General features: G+C 37.8%; 1 protein-coding gene across 1 annotated transcript in view; it reads left to right on the forward strand.

Moving 5' to 3' along the window:
* Positions 1–4: 4 nt before the first annotated feature.
* LOC144976157 (uncharacterized) overlaps positions 5–21759 on the forward strand; it is a 29162-nt gene continuing 7407 nt past the window's right edge. The window contains exons 1-13 of the mRNA XM_078920338.1: positions 5–309; positions 696–851; positions 3588–3770; positions 5291–5382; positions 8494–8704; positions 9305–9431; positions 10833–10998; positions 13253–13369; positions 14896–14951; positions 16283–16390; positions 17668–17879; positions 19062–19233; positions 21697–21759. The exon at positions 21697–21759 is cut by the window's right edge and continues 71 nt beyond it. Of these exons, the coding sequence (XP_078776464.1) occupies positions 47–309; positions 696–851; positions 3588–3770; positions 5291–5382; positions 8494–8704; positions 9305–9431; positions 10833–10998; positions 13253–13369; positions 14896–14951; positions 16283–16390; positions 17668–17879; positions 19062–19233; positions 21697–21759 (1926 nt within the window). The 5' untranslated portion in view covers positions 5–46. The remainder of the gene's footprint in view (positions 310–695; positions 852–3587; positions 3771–5290; positions 5383–8493; positions 8705–9304; positions 9432–10832; positions 10999–13252; positions 13370–14895; positions 14952–16282; positions 16391–17667; positions 17880–19061; positions 19234–21696) is intronic.

Consider the following 21759-nt stretch of genomic DNA (forward strand, 5'->3'; position numbering starts at 1 on the left):
GGATCGGTTTTTGAAGATAACTTCAATTATAACAGTTGTAGTTCTAATGTTCATACGCCATCGACTCACCGAGGGTAAAGGTCAATATTCATGGTTGAAAAAGGACCACTTTGATGTCATAGATGACCATATCCGATCCATCAATGCTGAAAACTGCCGGACGAAAAGCCGGGCTGATCTGTTCCTACGAGAGGACACAGTAGCCCAATTACCCGTCTATAACCAACTGTTGTCCAGGATTTGGTACCGGAATAGAACGTCACTTATTCACATTCACAACATGGCATTGAACAGGGCGTTCTTTTATAGGTAGATGCTGTGATTTTCGTTGGTATTAATTAATGGGTCTTCATCATTTATTTTTCTTCATCATATCTTTGTTCTCTTCTTTTTTTTCTCCCTGCCCCCTCCTCTCCTTCACCACCACCTCCATCTCTTCTTCTTCTTCTTCTTCTTCTTCTTCTTCTTCATCATCATTATAAAATCACCTCCAAATTCATCATCACCATCACCACCACCACCACCACTATCATCATCATCATCATCATCATCATCATCATCATCATCATCATCATCATCATCATCACCACCATCACCATCACCATCATTGCTTCACCCACCATCACCACAGTATCCATCAACACTGCTACATCCAGCACCACACTAACCCCTATCTGTATCTACCTTCCACCCAGCTACATCCTCCAGAAAATGAACGACACGACCACCTTCACACAACAACCCAATTGGATGTACTTCTACTTCAGCGCTGTGGCTGACATCAATGCCAACCCAAGGATGATCAACGGCAGTGCTATCTACTTTGACAATCACTGCCATTACCCAAACTGGTGAACAAGAATCTTTTTGATTTCAACCAAAGAACTATACCAGAATCTACTAGATATACATTTTGTTTAACTCTCTCCTTACCAATAATTTTCAGGCAGTATTTCCTCAAAAAATGGCGGGCTTACCCAGCAGAAAAATAGATTTTTAAAAACCTAGACAACTCTTTACAAAACAACTTTATGTCCTTATTAATTAAAGAAAAAGAGTATCTATTGTGATGTACCAAACTAAATTTGGAGAAGAAAAACTGTATATTGTGTCGTAACAAATGTGACGATTTTTCTGTAGGTGGTAAGGAGAGGGTTAAATCGAGATCAAATATTTCAGTTTATTATTTGTTGCATATCATGATAAAATAGAGAAAATGCTAAACAAGGTCCATCTTTAGTAATTGTTACTTTGGCTTGTACTATTCCCCCCTCCATCCTCTGTCAGAGCCATTGGAATCATTAAAAAAAACCACACTCTTCCGCTACGGCATCAATAAATATCGTCGACTTCCGTGAAGGAATATAGATAAGCCATTAAACAAGATGTCTGATGTCAACAGAAAGCACACAGGTTGTCCAAGTGAGAAATTTGGGGGTTAATAATCTTGTTCAAGAACAACCCCCCCCCCCCCCCCCCCCCAAAAAAAAAAAAAAAAAAAAAAAAAAAAAAAAAAAAAAAAAAAACAACAAAAAAACAAACAAACAAATAAAAAAACGAAAGTGCCTGAAGCGGGGTCCATTTACCTCGGTTTTTATAGCATGGAATGGGCAATAGCAGTCGCTTGCTACCCATTGAATAGGACGGGACGCTAGTCTATCACAAATCCCTCTATACCAGATCTAACGGACCCATTTACCCAATCACTGCCAGGTGGACAAGGAGGCCGAAAAATAACTCGACTTAACCCAGGATCGATCTCATTATCTCATTCGTCTGTAGTGTTTCATTCATCCTGTTTTGTTGATAAAGGGAAACCCGAAACGTCCATTTTATCTGTTTTCGACCATTAAATTGAAGCTTACATTCAATTTCACATTGCTATTTATTTCTGTAAAGTAGAAAGCGTTTGAGGGATATTCATCACCCTGAAATTTATTTCGTTTTGATTATTCACTCCTTCCTGGACTGTTTTCTCCGATGTATTCACATAATTTATAACATATGCTCTCGGCAAGAAATTAAGTGGGCAGGGTCGCGGGTTCGAGCCCCTGTCGCCGCCGCGAAGTTTTTATTCTCTATTGTCTTCTGGCACTTTCCTACTAACTTCATTTCTTGTTATTATCAACATAAGTGCCTGATCCACTCACTTTTCTAAATTAAAAATTCATCCAATATGCTCAGTTGTCAGTATTCTTTTGACCTCACAGATTTTTGTTTATCCTTTGGAATCCTCGCATTACTACAGCAATGTTTAAGAAATCCATCCCAACTCAATATATTATGGTTTTGGATACATAGTGTTTGGTGACTGGCTAAGACACTAGGGAGTAGAATAAGCCAGTTAAGAAAAGATGGTTAAAAATAGAGCGAGAAAAGATAACTCAAAGAAAACCTTTCGACCTTTTTCATCATGATGTTTTGTTTGTCATCTAACAATGGGTCAAGAACCATATGTTATTTGTTGTGTTTTCTTTTTCTCTCTCTCTCTCTCTCTCTCTCTCTCTCTCTCTCTCTCTCTCTCTCTCTCTCTCCATATACTTTATTAACTTGCTTTTTCCCATGTTAACTGGCTGATTTCCAGACGTCTGTATTCCTAATGCTATCAGCCCGTCTAAGACCTAAATTCGTTCTTTGATTCATATTCTTTTAATGTCGCCATCGTTAAGTTATACCCTGACACTGAAACCAAAAAAGACTGGCATTTTGACGTCATTATTTGGTTTTTCCACAGCCTGGTGAGTTGTCGTTAGTAGTGTTCATGGAAACAAGTGGTCCTATTGGTTGAACTATACTATACAACTCACGATTTGTTTTCTTTTGTGGCCAAAGACTGGCATTTTGACGTCCTATTTTGGTCAGTGTCAGGCTATAAGTTAACGATGGCTTGTCTTTGAATGGCATTTGGTAACGGAGAATGCTAAAAAATCTGGAGCATTGCCTCGATTAAAACATTTAGCAAAATTACTTCGATAAGTCTACATTTAACAATACGAATCTAGCCATTAATGAAACTACTTGATTTTTTAACCTTTTCATTAAGTTTAAGCCCGATTTCCAATAAATATGCTCAAAAAGTTTTGCAATGGGTCCTATTCCAATGCAACACCAAACATGTAGTATGAGACATCACACATTGTCAGCTGACTTTACAAACTTTTGACACGGATAATGCTGTAACCGGCCAGATACTTATTTTACATATGAGTACAGCAAGAGAATGTGAGTAAAGACCTTTTCAAAGGACCTAATTTTGTGTTCCCCCCCCCCTCCTCAGATTAGGATTCGAATCAGAGACCTACAGATTCGAAGGCGTGTTTCCATACCACAGGACCGCAAAGTCGCACGAAGCTAGTTTATAGATAGAATGAATTTGACGCCACCCAGGAGTTTGTTATTGTTTTTTGGCATCCACATTTTTGAGTAATTCTCACTAAATCGTATTAACCTTACTATTAACGTTTAAGGTTACACATAGTTTTGTGTGTTGGTCCGTTATGCTTCCGGATGGCAATGTTGTTAGCTTCTTAGTCAAGCGCACACTATCTATATAATGAGAAGAAACGTTTGATTAAATATATCCTCAGGTACACAACTGTTCCATTCAACCGAACCATTCCACTGTTTGGGCCTAAGGCATACAGGTGGGATGACTACAGGGATACGGACAATTTTCTTCGAGAACCTTCCAGACAAGTTGTACATATTACCGATGCGGGGGCCGGAAGGGACGTGAATTACACACATTCTAATTTCAAAATGAACCCGTGGTATGTAACGTATAATGATAATAACAAGAAATGAAGTGAGTAGGAAAGTGCCAGAAGACAACGGAGAATAAAAACTTCGCGGCGGCAATGGGGGCTCGGACTCTACAGTATGAGCTATCCAAGACCCCCCCCCCCACCCCCGCCAAAATATGCGATTCAAACTTTAGTCTAACTAGAGCTTTCTCTGGGTTCAACAAACACAAACTCCGCGAAGTAAGTTGGTCAGCATTTAAGCTTAAAAGCCAATATTCTCAACACAAACATGTAACATAGAAACCATTTCTTGTTATTATCAACATAAGTGCCTGGTACACTCACTTTTAGAATGAACCCTGTGTCTGAAAAAAAAACTAGGTGCTTCATGATGTCACGGTAAACCTGATAAGATTGCTTTTTCAAGGACTCTGAGCGAAATCCAAGCAGTAGAAATGTTGTAAAGATATGCTTTTTTATTATAGAAAACTTGAGCTTTTATATAGCGGAATATCCACTAAACGTGCTCAAAGCGCTTTATAAGGGTCCCTGACCGACAGCAACGCGTAACATGTAGAACGAGACATGACCCCTGTAAAGCGATATTACAATTTTTTCCGACATAGACAACGCTGTTTACGGTTAGGTACTTATTTTACACCTGAGTACGGTTAGAGAATGTGAGTAAAGAGCATTTTCCAAGGACTCAACTATGCGCCGAGCGAGTCTCAAACCAAGGACCTTCCGATCCGAAAACGAGTGTCATACCACAAGCCGCACTATAGAATCAATAGGCGCCGGATCCGTTGCAGACAATGGCCATCGTTGTTCTCCAATCTTCTCCGTCCTCTGATCGTCTCAGAATGATAATGGTTGTTGCATTGATCAGTCCTGTTAACGTTCTGATATCTTTAGATGTGACATAGATTTTTCGTTGTCACCCTCTACTTATTTTCCTTTGAATTTTTCCCAAGATCTCATTCTCGATACTGCCTTTTCTGAATTGCTGAGGAATTTTAATTGTCTCTATCTCCTATAGCTCTGAGGAGAGAGCATTTTATGTCTGCTCGATCTATTATTTCAACATTAGTCATTAGAGTGATTTGTAACACCGTGTTATTCTTACCGTGTGACCATAAAGCAAAAAATCCTGTTTGCCAAGGTACAATTCTAAAACAAACAATTGATTTACAATTTTAAACTGCTATTTTGGACTTTTTAAAAAAAATAATGTTACTTCAATTTTTAAGGGATGGTTCTGAGCGACGCCTTCTTACGCTGTAAATCTGTCAACTCTAATTGTAATGGAAATACTATCAAACAAGCGTAAAAATACTGTACATTAAAACGGTGGTAAATCAAGTCCATAAATGCGATTAGTCATACCTACAAATGTGTACACCTCCGTACTGAGTCTTTTTTATGCTCAGTCTAAAATGCGAGAGAGAGAGAGAGAGAGAGAGAGAGAGAGAGAGAGAGAGAGAGAGAGAGAGAGAGAGAGAGAGAGATTTAATTAAGCATTTTGAGTATTTTTTGACCATCTCTAGGTACCCATTTTGGATGCCCGACTTCCGTAGTGATCTGGATTCCCTCACCAAGTTTACATACTATATTGCTATCAAGTATTCTAATCAGTCAGGTAGGTTGTTTGATCTTTGTTGTCCACTGTTTCAAACTTGTATTATGTCGGATGAGAGAGAGAGAGAGAGAGTGAGAGAGAGAGAGAGAGAGAGAGAGAGAGAGAGAGAGAGAGAGAGAGAGAGACGCTCCACAAATCTAAAAAGTAAAATAAATAAACAAACAAAAAACAAACAAAAGGATCTAAAAACGAAAAGACAAAACTAAAATAAACAATAAAATACCCCTCAACAACAACAGCAACAGCAACAACAACAACAACAACAACAACAACAACAACAACAACGACGACAACAACAACACTTACATAACTTATCGCCGTCCGCCTCCCAATCAGCCTCGGCAACTGCTTTAATTCTGTTAACGAATTCCTACCCATTGGTCTAAATCCTCACCAAGGGTCTACAATATCTAGGTCGGCAAGATCATTCTGTAACTTCAAATCACAAACAGACACACACACACACACTCACACACACACACACACACACACACACACACACACACACACATATATATATATATATATATATATATATATATATATATTATTTAAAATATTTACCACAATGTTTGTGACAGTCTACATTAATGTTTCAGGCTTAATTTGCCATCGTCAGGACTGAGTTGTTTTGTTGACCTCAACATTTAGAAACACTAACAAAAAAACATCCACAAAACTCAGCGAACATATTTGGAAATTAAAAGACAACAAACTAGACCACAACATTTCATGGAAAATTTTATCTAAAGCAACAGGATACACACCAACATCAAAACAATGTAGCTTATGCCTGGAAGAGAAATATACTATAATCAAACACCCTCATGAAGCCACACTCAACATGAAAAGTGAGATATACGGAAAGTGTCCCCATCGGCGCAAATTCTTGTTAAGCAACTTTAAAGCGGAACCACTTCAAGAAACAACAACAGTAAACAAAACAACTCAGTCCTGACGATGGCAAATTAAGCCTGAAACATTAATGTAGACTGTCACAAACATTGTGGTAAATATTTTAAATAATAATAATTCGCTCCATTACTGCATGTCGAGCACTTTTCGTACCATATTTGTATCAAACACAATTCAATATATATATATATATATATATATATATATTATATATATATATTATATGCCTTATGTCTTATGTCTTAAGGCCTTTCGCTTCCTAATCATCCGATCGGGACGCCTCGGCTGCGTCTCTAATCATCTGTGTCAGTTCCTTCCACAGTTAACGGTCTTTTGCTGTGGATGCTAAGTTCGAAAGGTCTTCCTTTGATTTTAATTCTTTGTTATTTTGAAGGTGTTTTAGGTCTCGATTGAGGACAGTATAAATTGACATGGGTGGTCTACCTTGATATTTCCTGTGTCCAGATGGGGTGAAAAACGTATTCATGGCTTTATTAGCTGGTATATTTTCATATCTTCTGAGTAAATCCCAAGAAGCCGCCATCTTGCCTCCAGGATTTGAATGGATAAGGGTCTTTCATTACATTTTTCATACAGTATTTTATTGCTTATTTGTGTGGGGTATCGTAAATTCAGGGCTCATCTCAGTTGTTTTCTATGGAATCTGTCTAATCTTTGCTCTTCGGCTCCAGTCAGTGCCCATGTTCCGCAGTTGTATATAAGCACGGATTTTACAAGGGTTGTGTATAATTTGATTTTAGTATATATATGTATATATATAGAAACACACTAATTGTTCAGGCCTTACGTGTACATCACAATACCACAGACTACACTACAATATATGATTTTTGTTTTCCATGTTTTCTTACCTCTAACTAATCACAATTCATTTCACAGCTGATCATACAGGACAAATGCGGGATTAAAATCTAAAGATGTTTTGATGATCCAATGCCAGACAAAAGTAGCAAGAGAAATATTCGAACAAATATTTTTAGAAATTTCATCTTCCTCAGCTCAAATTATGTTAATAGGCTTCAACAGCCATGACATCACTTCCCTCGTAATGATGCATAGTGACTTAGTAACTGGCTCTAAACTATCAGAACAATGGCGGACGCCCTTATGAAATATTTCTCCGACGGGCATAAAAGTGTATCCAGGGGAGAAAAACATTATAAATATGATCATGTTTTGATTTTATACATTCTGAAAACATGACATACGAAAAGTTCTAGCCAGCATGAAGAATAAAATGTACCTATTTCTTTGTCTAGAACCACGCTGCTTGCCGTTGCTGGGCGACGTCAGATTATTTAATCCAATTGGCCCCTGTTCCAGTAAGAGACATGGGATGGCAGCCAAGAGACTGGGGTCCGTGACCTATATAGTCTAGTATTATAACGCCAGCACCCCTCATCAATTGGATTCTGGCTGCTTCCCACGTGCAGCTCTATGGTCTGGTAATATGGCACTCGCCTTAGGACCGGCAGCAGTTCCTGGGGTCGAGTCTCGCTCTTAGCGTGGCAATGTTGAGTTCTTGGAAAAGGCGCTTTACTCACATTTTCTTACCGTACTCAGGTGTAAAATGAGTACCTTAACCATGAACAGCATTGTCTCTAACAAAAAAAATTGTATAATATAACCTATCAGACGCCATGTTTCGTCCTACATCTTAATTGTCCCTGTTGGTAAGGGACTCTTTGTAAAGAGCTTTGGGCACGTTTAGTGGATATTGCGCTAAATAACTGCCCAAGTGTTTTTAAGAAGCTACTTCTCAGCCAAGAGGATCGAGACAAGGACCTACTGTTTGGCAATTTTAAACATTGATGCCCCTTTATCTAATAGGCTTCAACAGTCGTGAAGTCACTTCTCTCGTAATGACCCATTGTAACTTAGTAACTGGTTCTAAACTATCGGAACAAAAGCGGACGCCCTTATGAAATACTTCTCGGACGAACATAAATGTGTATACACAGGAGAAAAGCTTTATAAATCTGATCATGATTTGACTTTTATACATTCTGATCACATGACATGTGTTAAAGTTCTAGCCAGCATGAAGAATAAAAAGAACCGACTTTCTTTGTTTAGAACCAAACTGCTCGTTGCTAGGCGGACGTGACATCAGACTATTGAATCCCATTGACACCTAAACATTTTTGATTTGTAAAAACTCTGACGCCCTTCCAGGTCGATTCCAAACGGATTACTACCAGCCATTCGCCTTCTTCGGTCCCACGTCCCCGAGTGCCATAGAAAAGGACAAGCGCAAACTTCCTGTATATTTCACACCCCCGTACTTCGACTGTGGAGGATCCAACAAATGGGTGGTCAGTGCTGTATCCCCTATCGTGGACTTCATGCCTAGATATTCCAACTTTACACATCTCAGGCGACAAAGGTACATGAATTTGTTAAAACTATTCTTCTACTACTACTTCTTCTTTTTCTTCTTCTTCTTCTTCTTCTTCTTCTTCTTCTTCTTCTTCTTCTTCTTCTTCTTCTTCTTCTTCTTCTTCTTCTTCTTCTTCTTCTTCTTCTTCTTCTTCTTCTTCTTCTTCTTCTTCTTCTTTTTTCATCATCATCATCATCATCATCATCATCATCATCATCATCATCATCATCATCATCATCATTATCCTCTTTCTTTTTAATTTTGAGTCGGTCTTTTCCTATTCCAATTCATCTGATGGTGACATAAAAATTTATGCTTCTTAATAATAATATTCATAATATCTTTTATATTATTGGCTAAATGACATCCGAAAAATAAATATTCGTCAGGTAATAAAATAGTGTTCATTGTTCTTGATTTGAAATTGATCTTTCATTTATGTTTACTTTCACAGAGGTTTGTTTTAAATCCGAAGGAAAGTCTCAAATTCAATAGTTAATGAGTTAAATACTGCCTATGACGAAAAAAAAATTGTCACAGAGGGAAAGGTGAGTGAATACATTCGTGTAAAAAAAAGTGAAAAGTACTTTCTAACAATTGTTGCAGAATAGTGGCGGCCATTGCAATGGACACGGACTTTATCGAACTGGATTTCAATGCTTGTGGTGTTAGTCCTGGCAACCCAGGGCCATCATATTTGTCAGGAATTGCCAGGTGCAAGAAAACGACAGGGGTGAGTTTTGATACTTTGACATTGATCTCGTCGTCTTTATAGTAAATAGTTGAGGTTTTATATAGAGCAATATCCACTAAACGTGTTCAAAGCGCTTTACAAGGGGTCCCTGACCAAGATCAAACACTAAACATGTAGGACGAAACATGACGCCTGTTAGGCGATGTTTCCATGTTTTACCACTAGGGACAACGCTGTTAACGGCCAGGTACTCATTTTACACCTGAGTACGGAGAGAATGTGAGTAAAGATGATGATGATGATGATGATGATGATGATGATGATGATGATGATGATGATGATGATGATGAATTATAATAGTGATGATGATAATTTGATACGTTTAAAAAAAAAAAATCTACCGTGCTTCTGAACTGACACCCAAGCATCAGCCTTTTTCTCTTCCGGCTCCTTATCTCCGATAATTTTGTTGTTGATGATTGCTCGTTTTTCATGACAGAATCACCAAAGTTGGCATCAATGTAGACAAATTACACCCAGAAACAGTCGAGCATTCTGATAATACCAAGAATGTATCCCGGTTGAAACTGAAACAACAATCAATTTCTTGCCATCCTTTGGGTAGAACGCCAATCTGTTGCAAGCATTTTTTTGGCCAGATTTATCAAATTCATGTACCCAATCACTGCTGAGTGTGCAGAGGCTTAAAAAGCAAAACAAAATGTACGAACAAACAAATACAAACCCCCCCCCCAAAAAAAAAAAAAACAAAAACAAAAAAACAAAAAAACAAAACAAAACTAGACAATGATATGAAAAACTTTGCTTTTGGGTTAAGTACTCTCCCAATTGTGCAATCGGGAGCATCCAAAGTCATTCAGAGCTATTAGGCCCATGGAGCCGGAGTATATCCCGGTTTCTATGGCGTGAAACGAACCAGCAATTGATCTCCGCCAGATCTAACAGACCCAGCTACCCAATCACTGCTTGGTCGACTGGAAAGAGGGGAGGTTTCAGAAAGGAAAAAAGATCTCGACTTCACCTGGGCCATGGGATCAATCTAGGTCCATAATACGCTCCAACCGTCTTAACATCACTTTTTTCCTCGTAATGACACATGGTAACTTAGTAACTGGCTCTAAACTATCGGGACAATGGCGAAGAGGAAAAAAACCGTTATAAATCTGATCATGTTTTGACTTTTACACATTCTGATCACAAGACATATGAAAAGTTCTAGCCAGCATGAAGAATAAAAAATACCGATTTTCTTTGTTTAAAACCACGATGGCCGCCGTTGCTGGGCGACGTGGCATCAGACTATTGAATCCAATACACTTGTGAAGCGAGCAATATACCAAATGAGCTATCGGGAACACCGGCGAGCTGCAGAAAGCTGTATTGATATTGTAGACATCCTCTCTGATTTCATTCTGGCAGTGCAAGCACAAGATGGGTTATGGGTTCAGACGAGGCGGCTATGTGTGTGTTTGCAAGCCTGGTCGGAAATATCCCTGGTGGCTTGATCCGCCCTTCCAGGGGGACAATGTAGAACAAGCCACGGAGAGAGAATACAACACAGGATTTGTCTGCGGCAAACAGGAATGTAAGTCTTGATGCTATGCGTTTAGGTAAAATACTCACAACATCCGCTAGCCGGCTATAACGTACCAAAACACAAAACTGTTTCCTACCTTGAACCTTTATAATGTGGTTGATATAATATAGTGAGAACTAATCACCAAAACAGATGTTTAAAAACAGTAACAAAGAGCTGAGTGAGGCCATTTTAGTTCCTTCTATTATAGAATGTTGCAGGTGGCCTAAGGATAAGACTACCAAACGCCGAGAAAACACGTATTTAAAATTTTGACCAAAAAAATCGTCCTTCAAACAATGATAGATTAAACTGATCCTCATCTTGGCAAAAATTCTCAAACTCGGGACTTTGCAAATCCCAGATCAGATAATTTTTTGCCAAGATGGGGATCATTTTAATCGATCGGTAGTTGGACGAGTTATATGGCCAAAATACAGCTGTTTTTGCCTTATAAGTGATAAGCAATGATGAGCGGATAGGTAATTAATTCTCTTGATCATATTACTTTCAGAAATAATTCCATGTTTTTCTCTTGTTTGTAACTAGTGCTGACTTTATATCATTTTAATGTTGAGTGTTCTAAGTATGAAACGACGTGTACTTATTTGCAGATCTGATGATCCAATTGTTATGAGCTCGTTGTTATGATGGAAATACTCTCAAACCGACGTGTACATAATATATGCAAATAAGTGCACCTCGTCTCAAACGAACTCAAAATATTGTATTACAATAATGTTAAATAAAGCCCATATTAAGCGTTAGGTTATCAGACCTGCAAATAAATACACTTAGGTATGAAATCATATACATAAGGTAATAAGAATGCAATAAAAAATAAATAAATAGATAAGTAAATAAGATAAATGAATAGATTTTAAAAATAAAAAGGTAAAAAGCAACAAAGTAAAAAAAATACAAAATAGATAAATATATAATTAATGTATGTAAAATAGCAAAATGAGGGTAAATTTTGAATGTCTCTTTTTGCTGGAGTTAAAGGGGCTTAGGGAAGGGGCACCTTATTTCTATTTGAGATTTTATAAAGCGCAATATCCACTAAACGCACTCAAAGCGTTTTACAAGGGGTCCCTGACCAACAGCAACAAGTAACACATATAGAACGAGACATGACTCCTGTTAGGCGATAATACCTTTTTATCCGACAGAGACAACGTTGTTCAACGGCCAGGTACTCATTTTACACCTGAGGACTGCGAGGGAATGTGAGTAAAGAGTCTTTTCCAAGGACTCAACTTTGCGCCGAGCGAGGCTCGAACCCAGGATCTCCCGATCCGAAAGAGAGTATCATATCACATAGCCGGACATTGCACTTTTGATAAACCAATTTTTTTTATCCCTCTCAATTACCTAACTTACATAAATTATCATTAATTGGTCGAACTATGTTAAATAACTTGTAAATTTGTGCCATTTACATTTTGCGACATGATTCACATAACTTTTAAATTTGCTTTCTAACTTTCTACATTTGTATTTTTAATATTTCAGCATTTGTTAGTTTAGTCTTCTCATCCTTTTTATTTTTGAATTATGAAAATATATCTAAAAAAAAGTTTGTTCAATTCCTCCTTACACTTTGAGAAACGTGATAATGTTGATTATGTAATTGAAATTGAGCATTTGTTTTTTTTTATATATATCGCAATATCCACTACACGTGCTCAAAGCGTTTTACAAAAGTTGTTATTGTTGTTGTTGTTTTTTGTTGTTGTTTTTGTTATTGTCGTTGTTGTTTTTGTCGTTGTTGTTGTTGTTGTTGTTGTTGTTGTTAATGTTGTTGTTGCGAAGACAATGACGACCACGGTGATGATGATGATGATGATGATGATGATGATGATGATGATGATGATGACGAGAATGGTGATGGTGATGATGGTGATGATGATGATGATGATGATAATTATGATGATGATGATGATGATGATGATGATGATGATGATGATGATAATGATGATGATAATGATGATGATGATGGTGATGACTACGACAACGACGACGACGATGGTGATGGTGACGAAGAAGAAGAAGAAGAAGAAGAAGAAGAAGAAGAAGAAGAAGAAGAAGAAGAAGAAGAAGAAGAAGAAGAAGAAGAAGAAGAAGAAGAAGAAGAAGATGATGATGATGATGATGATGATGATGATTCTGATTCTGATTCTGATTATGATAATGAAGAGGACAATGTTTCTCTCTCTCTCTCTCTCTCTCTCTCTCTCTCTCTCTCTCTCTCTCTCTTTAGTCCGCCAGGTTCTACCAAACGTTGAGAGTATGACGGGCGTTGTAGAGGGAGGCGGTTTGTCACTCAATGCTGGAGGATTTAAAATTGAGCAACCTTTGAGAAACAGACGGTCTTCTGGTAAGATGATATTGTAATCTTTTGCAATAAGATAAGATAACATTCCCTTTATTTATCCCCAGTGGGAAATTTGTCGTTAGGGTGTATTCCAAGGGAAGACTTGAATAACCCTGACGTTAGCAGCAGTGATATTGGGTAAGATGACTTACTTAAGGCCACGATGCGCGACATAGAGTTGAACTCGGTATCTTTTGGGCACGAGGTACTGCTTACAACCCACAAAGCCTTTGTACTGCTACAACTGCCTTCAAGTAATATGTGGCCCAGAGCCTCAAGCTGGTATTATATCGTGGTGAAAGAGATGCCAAATGTAGAATTTTAAGTCAAAGTGATCAGGATAAAAATTTCCTGAGTGGATGTTGCAAGTTGATGAATTCTATTTCTTCTCGAAAAAGCACATCTGCCTTGACTTACTTGACTCAAGCCTCTTGATTCCTTGTGGAACATTGAACATCAACAGCACTCTTCAATCTGACCCAGTTTTTGGAGCTTTTCTTTATTTGGGCCCATGCTTGTCCGGCTGCCTTTTACCTCAGTCTCAATGCTTCGTCGCCATGACTGCTTTGGTCGACCAACCCTCCTCTTTCCTTGCATGTTCCAGTCCAAAGCCTGCTTGATGATATTATTGCTTGCACATCGTTCTCCCAAAAATTCCATAATCCAATTTCAGTGACTGATTAACCTCGGCATATTACTGGTTTGACAAGACGTGTCACATATTATGTCATAATAATAAATTGTATTTATAAACTACTAAAATGTACAATTCAATACTAATCGTTATTTTTTCATATTCTAAAACACATTATTTTTTTTGGACTAGAAATCTAGTCCTTAAAATATCGATCAATTGAAATGATCCTCATCTCCACAAAACATGTCAAATCTGGGCCTTCAAGAATGACTTCCAGGAAGTCTTAGGTTTGAGAGTTTTGACAAGATGAGGGTCGTTGTAATCAATCGATATTTGAAAACGTTTTTTTTTTCTTTTAGCCAAAATGTTAGCTACCACTTGTACTGGTATTGCAGTTGTTACTACTAACTTTCTACAGATTAGGCTACTATTATTTTGCTATCTTTATCATCGTCATCACAATGACGAACCTCCTCCTCATCGCGCTCATCATCATCATCATCATCATCATCACCATCATCATCATCATCATCATCATCATCATCATCATCATCATCATCATCATCATCATCATCATCATCATCATCCATAATAATAATAAATAATAATAATGAATAATAATAATAATTAATAATAATAATAATAATAATAATAATAATAATAATAATAATAAATTATAAATTATTATTATTATTATTTATTATTATTATTATTATTATTATAATATTATTAATTATTATTCAAATTAATATTATCATTATAGTTAATATTATTCTTTCTCATTATTATCACAATTATCATTTTTATCGTTATTTTTGTTGTTATTATTAATTTCATCATCATTACTACTATTACGTTATCATTGTTATGTTTCTATTTCCGCTGTTTTCAGGAAATGGCGCTTTTCGGTACACAGAAGATATGTGCAACACAACAGAATATTTTAATGTGAGTCTTTCGCTAAGCGCATTTTCAATAAAGTGCCTTTGGTTTATTAGAGTTTTTATCAGAAATTTATTAAAGCATCTACACGAGTTTAATCAACTCAGTTTTGCAAGCATTTATTTTACAGGTTATGCATAGAGTCACGGATGTTAATCAGCGATGGTCTAACATCCTATCTACAGGCCAGCATGCAATTTTTACTATTGGTTTCAGTCTATGCGAATTGGATAATAAATTCTAAAAACAATATCTAAATGAGATGAAAATGATAACGGTAGGCTTCGTGTTGATATGCTTTCTACAGCAGATCTTCCTACTTTTTCGATAAAGTCGTAGAATTAATAAATTTTGAATTTAAAAATTCAGAATTTATGGTACCATCGTCGTAGATTGTTTTGTTATAAAGTTTAAGATAAATTATAGGCTTTGAACTTTGACGTCTGACACTGTTTGTGCAACGTTCGAACCACTGGGTCACCCCGACAACACTCAACACAAAGCTCTATGGTGAGGCTGATGACCTAAAGCGGACCACAGACTTCATAGCAGATATCGGACTGCAGCCATAGATGTCCATCAGAGGAACGAAGAAGAAGAAGAAGAAGAAGAAGTATCCATTTTAAAAAAGATAGAACTTCAGAGCCAATAGGCCCATGGAGCCGGAGTATATCCCGGGTTCTGTAGCGTGAAAAGCACAGAAGCAATTTTTGCAACCCTATCGCAAAATACTTTCCTCCAGGTCTAACAGACACAGCAACCCGTTCACTGCTGGGAAGACAAGGGGGTCAGAAAAAATCTGGACTTCAACCGGGATCGAACTTGATCCCTTTGCGTGTGAAGCGAGTGCTCTCTGAGCTATCGTATATTGTCTTGTTTTTATAGAAATAAAGGCTCAGTTGTTTGACGTCAGACACTGTTTGTGCAAAGTTGATGCCATAAAAACTCTTACTATTAAACATTGTTTCTATAAGTTTTTAAAAACAGAGATTTATATAGTGCAATATCCACTAATTGTGCTAAAAGCGCTAAGGGGTCCCTGGTCAATAGCAGCATTTAACATGTAGGACGGGACATGACGCCTGTAAGGCGATATTACACTTTTTCGGAAAAATACAACGCTGTTAACGGCCATGTACTCATTTTACACCTGAGTACGGTGAGAGAATGTGGTTAAAGAACCTTTTCCAAGAACTCAACTATGCGGCGATCCCGGGGCTCGAACCGAGGACCTTCCGATCCGAAAGCGAGTGTCATACCACTAGACCACATAGCCGCGCATAATAAATGTATTGTAAATGATTATGTTATTTCCAAATTGTTTCATCTTATCTCAGGTAGAGAAGGAGCGATCATATGACCAAAACCAAGACAATGAATACTCTGCGGATGAGATGTATGCCAGGATGAACAATGTCCATGTGGATATTGAGAAAATGTATAAGGTCTGTATAGATAGTATGCGCTTGGCTAAGAAGCTCAAAACATTGCCATCCGGAAGTATAACGGACCAACACACAAAACCGTGTGTATCCATTAACGTTTATAGTCAGGTTACTACAGTTTAGTGAGCATTACTCATAAACGCGGATGACAAAAAACAATAACAAAGACCTGAGTGACGTCAACTAAGAACTATCTATAAGCTGGGTGTGTTAGATCTTGAGGAAAGTATTTTTCGATAGACATTGATAATAATGGTGAATATTTTTATGGTATTAATGTCTCTTCGTATTCAGATGGTTCTGAGGGCAATACAGCAAACAAAAAAAAAAAAAGAAGATCCCTCATTCGTCTTCAGTATTTCATTCATGTTTTGTTGTCAAAAGAGAAACCCGAAACGTCCATATTATCTTAAAATGTCTTCGTAAATTAAATGGGAACCTCCAATTAGTATTTTTATTATTGTTATCGATTGCCTTGAGATGGGCATTGTGGTATACTTTGTGGAAAATGAGAGTATGCCATGCATAATTTTTTTTATTATTGATTGAGCGATTTGCCTCAAAAAGACTTTCCTGGGAAGAAAAAAATAACGAACCAATATTTTCAGCCCACTTCCTCAACTGATTATTTAACTTAACATGAGCTTTTATAGAGAACAATATCCACAAAACGTGCTCAAAGCGCTTTACAAATGGTCGTAACATTTAGAACGAGACATGACGCCTGTTAGGCGGTATTACATTTTTTTTCAGACAGAGATAACGCTGTTAACGGCAAGGTACTCATTTTACATCTGACTACGGTGAGAGAATGTGAGTACAAACCAACTTCCAAGGACTCAAATATGCGCAGATTGACGCTCGAACCCAGAACCTTCCAATCCGAAAGCGAGTGTTCCTGGGTTCGAACCTCACTCGGCGCATAGTTGAGTTCTTGGAAAAGGCTCTTTACTCACATTCTCTCACCGTACGCAGGTGTAAAATTAGTACCATGGCCGTTAACAGTGTTGTCTCTGTCGGAAAAAAATGGTAATATCGCCTAACGGGCGTCATATCTTGTTCTACATGTTATGTGTTGCTGTTGGTGTGGGACCCTTTGAACACTTTGAGCACGTTTTGTGTATATTGTGCTATATAAAAGCTCACGTTTATGAAATAGTGCCAGACAAAGTAAGCAAGAAAGATACTTTGTCTGGAATGTTTCATACAGACTTTTTTTCATACCTTTATCTTACATCAGTGCCCTGTCCCTATTTTCTCCATTTTTTAAAATACAGGAAGACGTATACAGCCATGAAAAGAAACGTCAGAAATTGCTAGAAAGCGGAACGATGTCTAACTTTACACATGCTATACAGACTTTAACTCACAGCATTCGAGAGATAAGAGGAAGACACATCCAGAGATTTTTAGAACAAAGGAATAAGCCAGATAGGGTTGGCCATCGCAGCAAACGGGCAGCCATCTTTGATGAGCAGGCATTTGACAGGTCGGTATATATATATATATATATATATATATATATATATATATATATATATATATATATATATATATATATATATATATAATATATATATATTATATATATATTACTTAAATAACCCTCCCCAAACAAACAAACAAAAAACTTGACATTTATACAGGGCAATATCCACTAAACGTGTTCAAAAGGATTTGCAATGGGTCCCGAGCCGAGAACTGTTGACATGGATATTGTTATGGTGTTTTTAAAAACTTAGAAAGAGAAAAGAATCCACCTGTTATCCATTTCAATGACATCAATGGTGACAAATAAAACAATAAAATACAGAAATTGGTGTTACTATGTTATTTACATTTCAAAGTTTAAACGAGACTTGACGCCTACAGGGCGGTTTTACAATCTATTTTTTCGACAAAGACAAAGTTGTTAACAGATTCAGATAGGTACACATTAAACACCTAAGTACGATGAGGGAATGAGAGTAAAGAACCATTTCCAAGGACTCAACTTTGCTTCGTGCAGAGCGGAATCGACCAGTCCAAAAGCGAGTGTTATATCACAAGGCCACATAGCCACACAAACAGGGTATTTAAAAATAACGCTACATTAATTTTTGTCAAAAGATAAAATCTTTTAAATGTAAATAACATGATGACATCAATTTCTGTATTGTATTGTTTTATTTGTCACCATTGATGTCATTGCAATGGATAAAAGATGAATTCTTTTCCCTGTCTAAGGGTTTTAAAACACCATAACAATATTGATAACAACAGTTTCAAAATATCATACCAATTTAAATAATAAATGTTTCAGGCTAAAAGTCAAGGAAAGGTTTTGAGCGACGTCTACTTGTTTAAGTCTGATAGCTAAAATTGTTATGGGCTCATTGTTGTCAATGAAGTACATACTCTCAAACCAACACAAAATTTCGTCCATTACAACGATATTAATTAAAATTGAGTTCAGTAACCAGACCTGCAAATGTGCCCACGTCGGTTCTGAGGCCCCCCAAAAAGTTACGCAAGATATTTTTAAAAATTCTTTACCAAAGCCTTTATATTTATATTCATCTTTTTAAAAGAAAACCATTGCAATATTTATTTTCAGGCTTCCTCGTATTTACTTTATATTTTTAATTTTAATTTCAATATTAACTTCTGCTGATGTCTGTTTCTACTTCAGAATGATGAAGATTTTACGTCAGAAGAGAAATGTTAACGCCGGCAACTGCCACAAGTTTCCTAAACACCAGTTACGACTACCTGGAGATGTCGGTTACGGCGTCAAGAAACAGTTCCACACCGAGGGTAGAACTGCTCTGAGGTTGACCCACTTCTTGTCCATGTATCTTCAGGTTAAGTGCGTCGATATAATTATTGTAGTTGTAGCGGTATTGTAAACTGTGTGATCTGAATGTTAAAATCTTACTTAACTAAAAAGAAAGCAATACCGACGACAAATAGAGCACAAGACGAGAAGTTGAATCAAAGACAAAGTGACTGTTACTCCAACCGGAAGTAGGAAAAGAATAATTAATATTATGAGAATCGGCCAGATAATTGGTCTTGGGAGGACAGTGTCAGTCGAAGGAACCAGGTCATCGCTGATGTCGTTCAGAAAGAGGCGACTTGAACTATACTGCGTTCACTCTAGGAGGGAAAGATGTGGTTATGATTTTTTCTGCCAAGTCTAACAGAATTTGCCTGTCCACCACGTCGGGGTCACCAATATAAGAAGTGGCCAGATAATTCCGGGAGAAAGTAACCAAACACGCATGGAATCAAGAGTATGTTTTAAAAGTAACAACATGACCTAGATAGAGATACAATCGGATGATCTCAGAAGGAGATTAGACACTTCGACGATATGAACCCGGGAAAAAAACATTTTACACACTTTCCGTTGTCCGCCGGTAATGATTTGGTACCTTTTTTTTTTTAGATAAAGCGGAAAGTATTTTTCTCTGTCGATAAACTACCCAAAGGGAAGCAAGCAATTGTAACTATTCGTTTATTGCCATTGTAGTAGTAATCCTTTAGACTCGTGATCAGGCCCATGGAGCCGGATTATATCCCGGTTTCGATGGCGTGAACGGACAATAGCAAGTGCTTGCTACCCTTTGAATAGGACGCTTGTCTATCGCAAAATACTTACAGCCAGATCTAGAAGATCCACCTACCCAATCACTGCTTAGTGGATAGGGGGGGGGGGTCGGGGGTCAGAAAAATATATTGTCTCCTAATGACCCAAAAATGCAAAGCAAATATCAAAGTACCAATTTGGAAAAGGCAAAATCACTTGAAAATCAAGACTTCCGTTGGTGACATTTCAACAAAACAAAAACACGGCGAAGAAATCAAGAAGTCTGTACAGAAGTGCATTGATCAAAACTACCCTGAAAAAAATGGACAAGAATCTATACCGATGGTTCATGCAATAAAGAACACACGTGCGGGGGCCTGGAAGTGCACATTGAGTACACACATGGTCAACAAAAGGAGATCAGCTAACCGACTCGCACTTCAATCTACAAGTCAGAGGCAGATGCAATCCATGAAGCTGTTAAGCAAATCCTCTCAGAAAATGAAAAACCAAGACACATAGTGATTTTAACAGATGCTAAGAACATTCTGGAGGATATAATGATGTCCTTTGCCTTGGTGGAAGACCTCATGAAGCTAAGCAAGTTTACCAACATTGTACAGCAGTGGATTACATGACACTGTGGGAAACTTGGAAATCAGATCGCTGACCAACTGGCAAAGGCAGGCAGTCGCATGCAGCAACCCTCCCCAACGTACTCAACAGGAGAAATTAACAAAATGGCCAAATTTATCCAGTCTCAGAGATGGAGAGAGAAGCACCCAGAATACAACATGAATGACCCAATCAAGGTGCTCGACAGAAAGGAACAGATCATCATCTTCAGACTGAGAACTGGACACAACCAGTTAAAGGAACATATGTGGAGGATGTCCAGAGCAGGTGCCTCTGGACAATGTGACGACATCATGTCCTAATGGAATGTCCAAGGTACAACCAGTTGAGAAGGAACTTCTGACCTGACCCAACCCCATACTCAAAGAAGCTGTACGGCAGTGAGGACGACCTCAAGACCACTGTGGGCTTCATTCACCAGACCGGACTGACCATGTGACGTGACGGGAACGAAGAAGAAGAAGAAGATATAGTCTCCACCCGGAATTGATATCGGTCCATTTTCGTGTGAAACGAGTGCTCTACCAACTGAGTTATCGAGACCCTCTTCTTGTTATTGAAACCGGGATAAACTGTAGGGGCCTGTGATTTGAAGATATCTACAGGTTTGATGCAGTTTGTCGGATTGTGAGCCGTGTTTGTTACTATTTCTCTCTTTAAAAGATATTGAGTTCCGCATACAATGTAGCAAGGAGAAATGTTGACGGTTTGCCAATGTTAATTGCTCCACTCATTTCTACTGGTTTCTGCGCATAAGTCGGTATAATAGATGCTGCCCTTCTCCTGTGCACTTTGTAAAAAATGAAGGGAATTAATTTGCTGATCTGTGACCAGGATTACTGGTGGTTGCTAAAGTTGTTTGATGATGTTTTAAGAAGAATGTATACAGATAATGGAAATGATCATGGTTGGAGGCTTGATGAAATTGACGAAGACGACGACGACGACGACGACGACGATGATGATGATGATGATGATGATGATGAATATGGATGTGGAGGAAAAGGAAGAAGAGAAGGATGGAGGGATACGGGAAAAATGCATCAGAACAACTATCTAGAGGTTTTAGTTTCTTATAACGCATTCATTTTAATTTCAGAATGTTCAAAGGGGGGAGAACTTTGGGTACCTGAGAGGGGGAGGTCCTCTCCATGTAGACCAG

The sequence above is a fragment of the Berghia stephanieae genome, chromosome 7 (genome assembly GCF_034508935.2).
Source record: "Berghia stephanieae isolate SIO BIC M18660-M18661 chromosome 7, UCSD_Bste_1.3, whole genome shotgun sequence".
In the NCBI taxonomy this organism is placed as follows: Eukaryota; Metazoa; Mollusca; class Gastropoda; order Nudibranchia; family Aeolidiidae; genus Berghia; species Berghia stephanieae.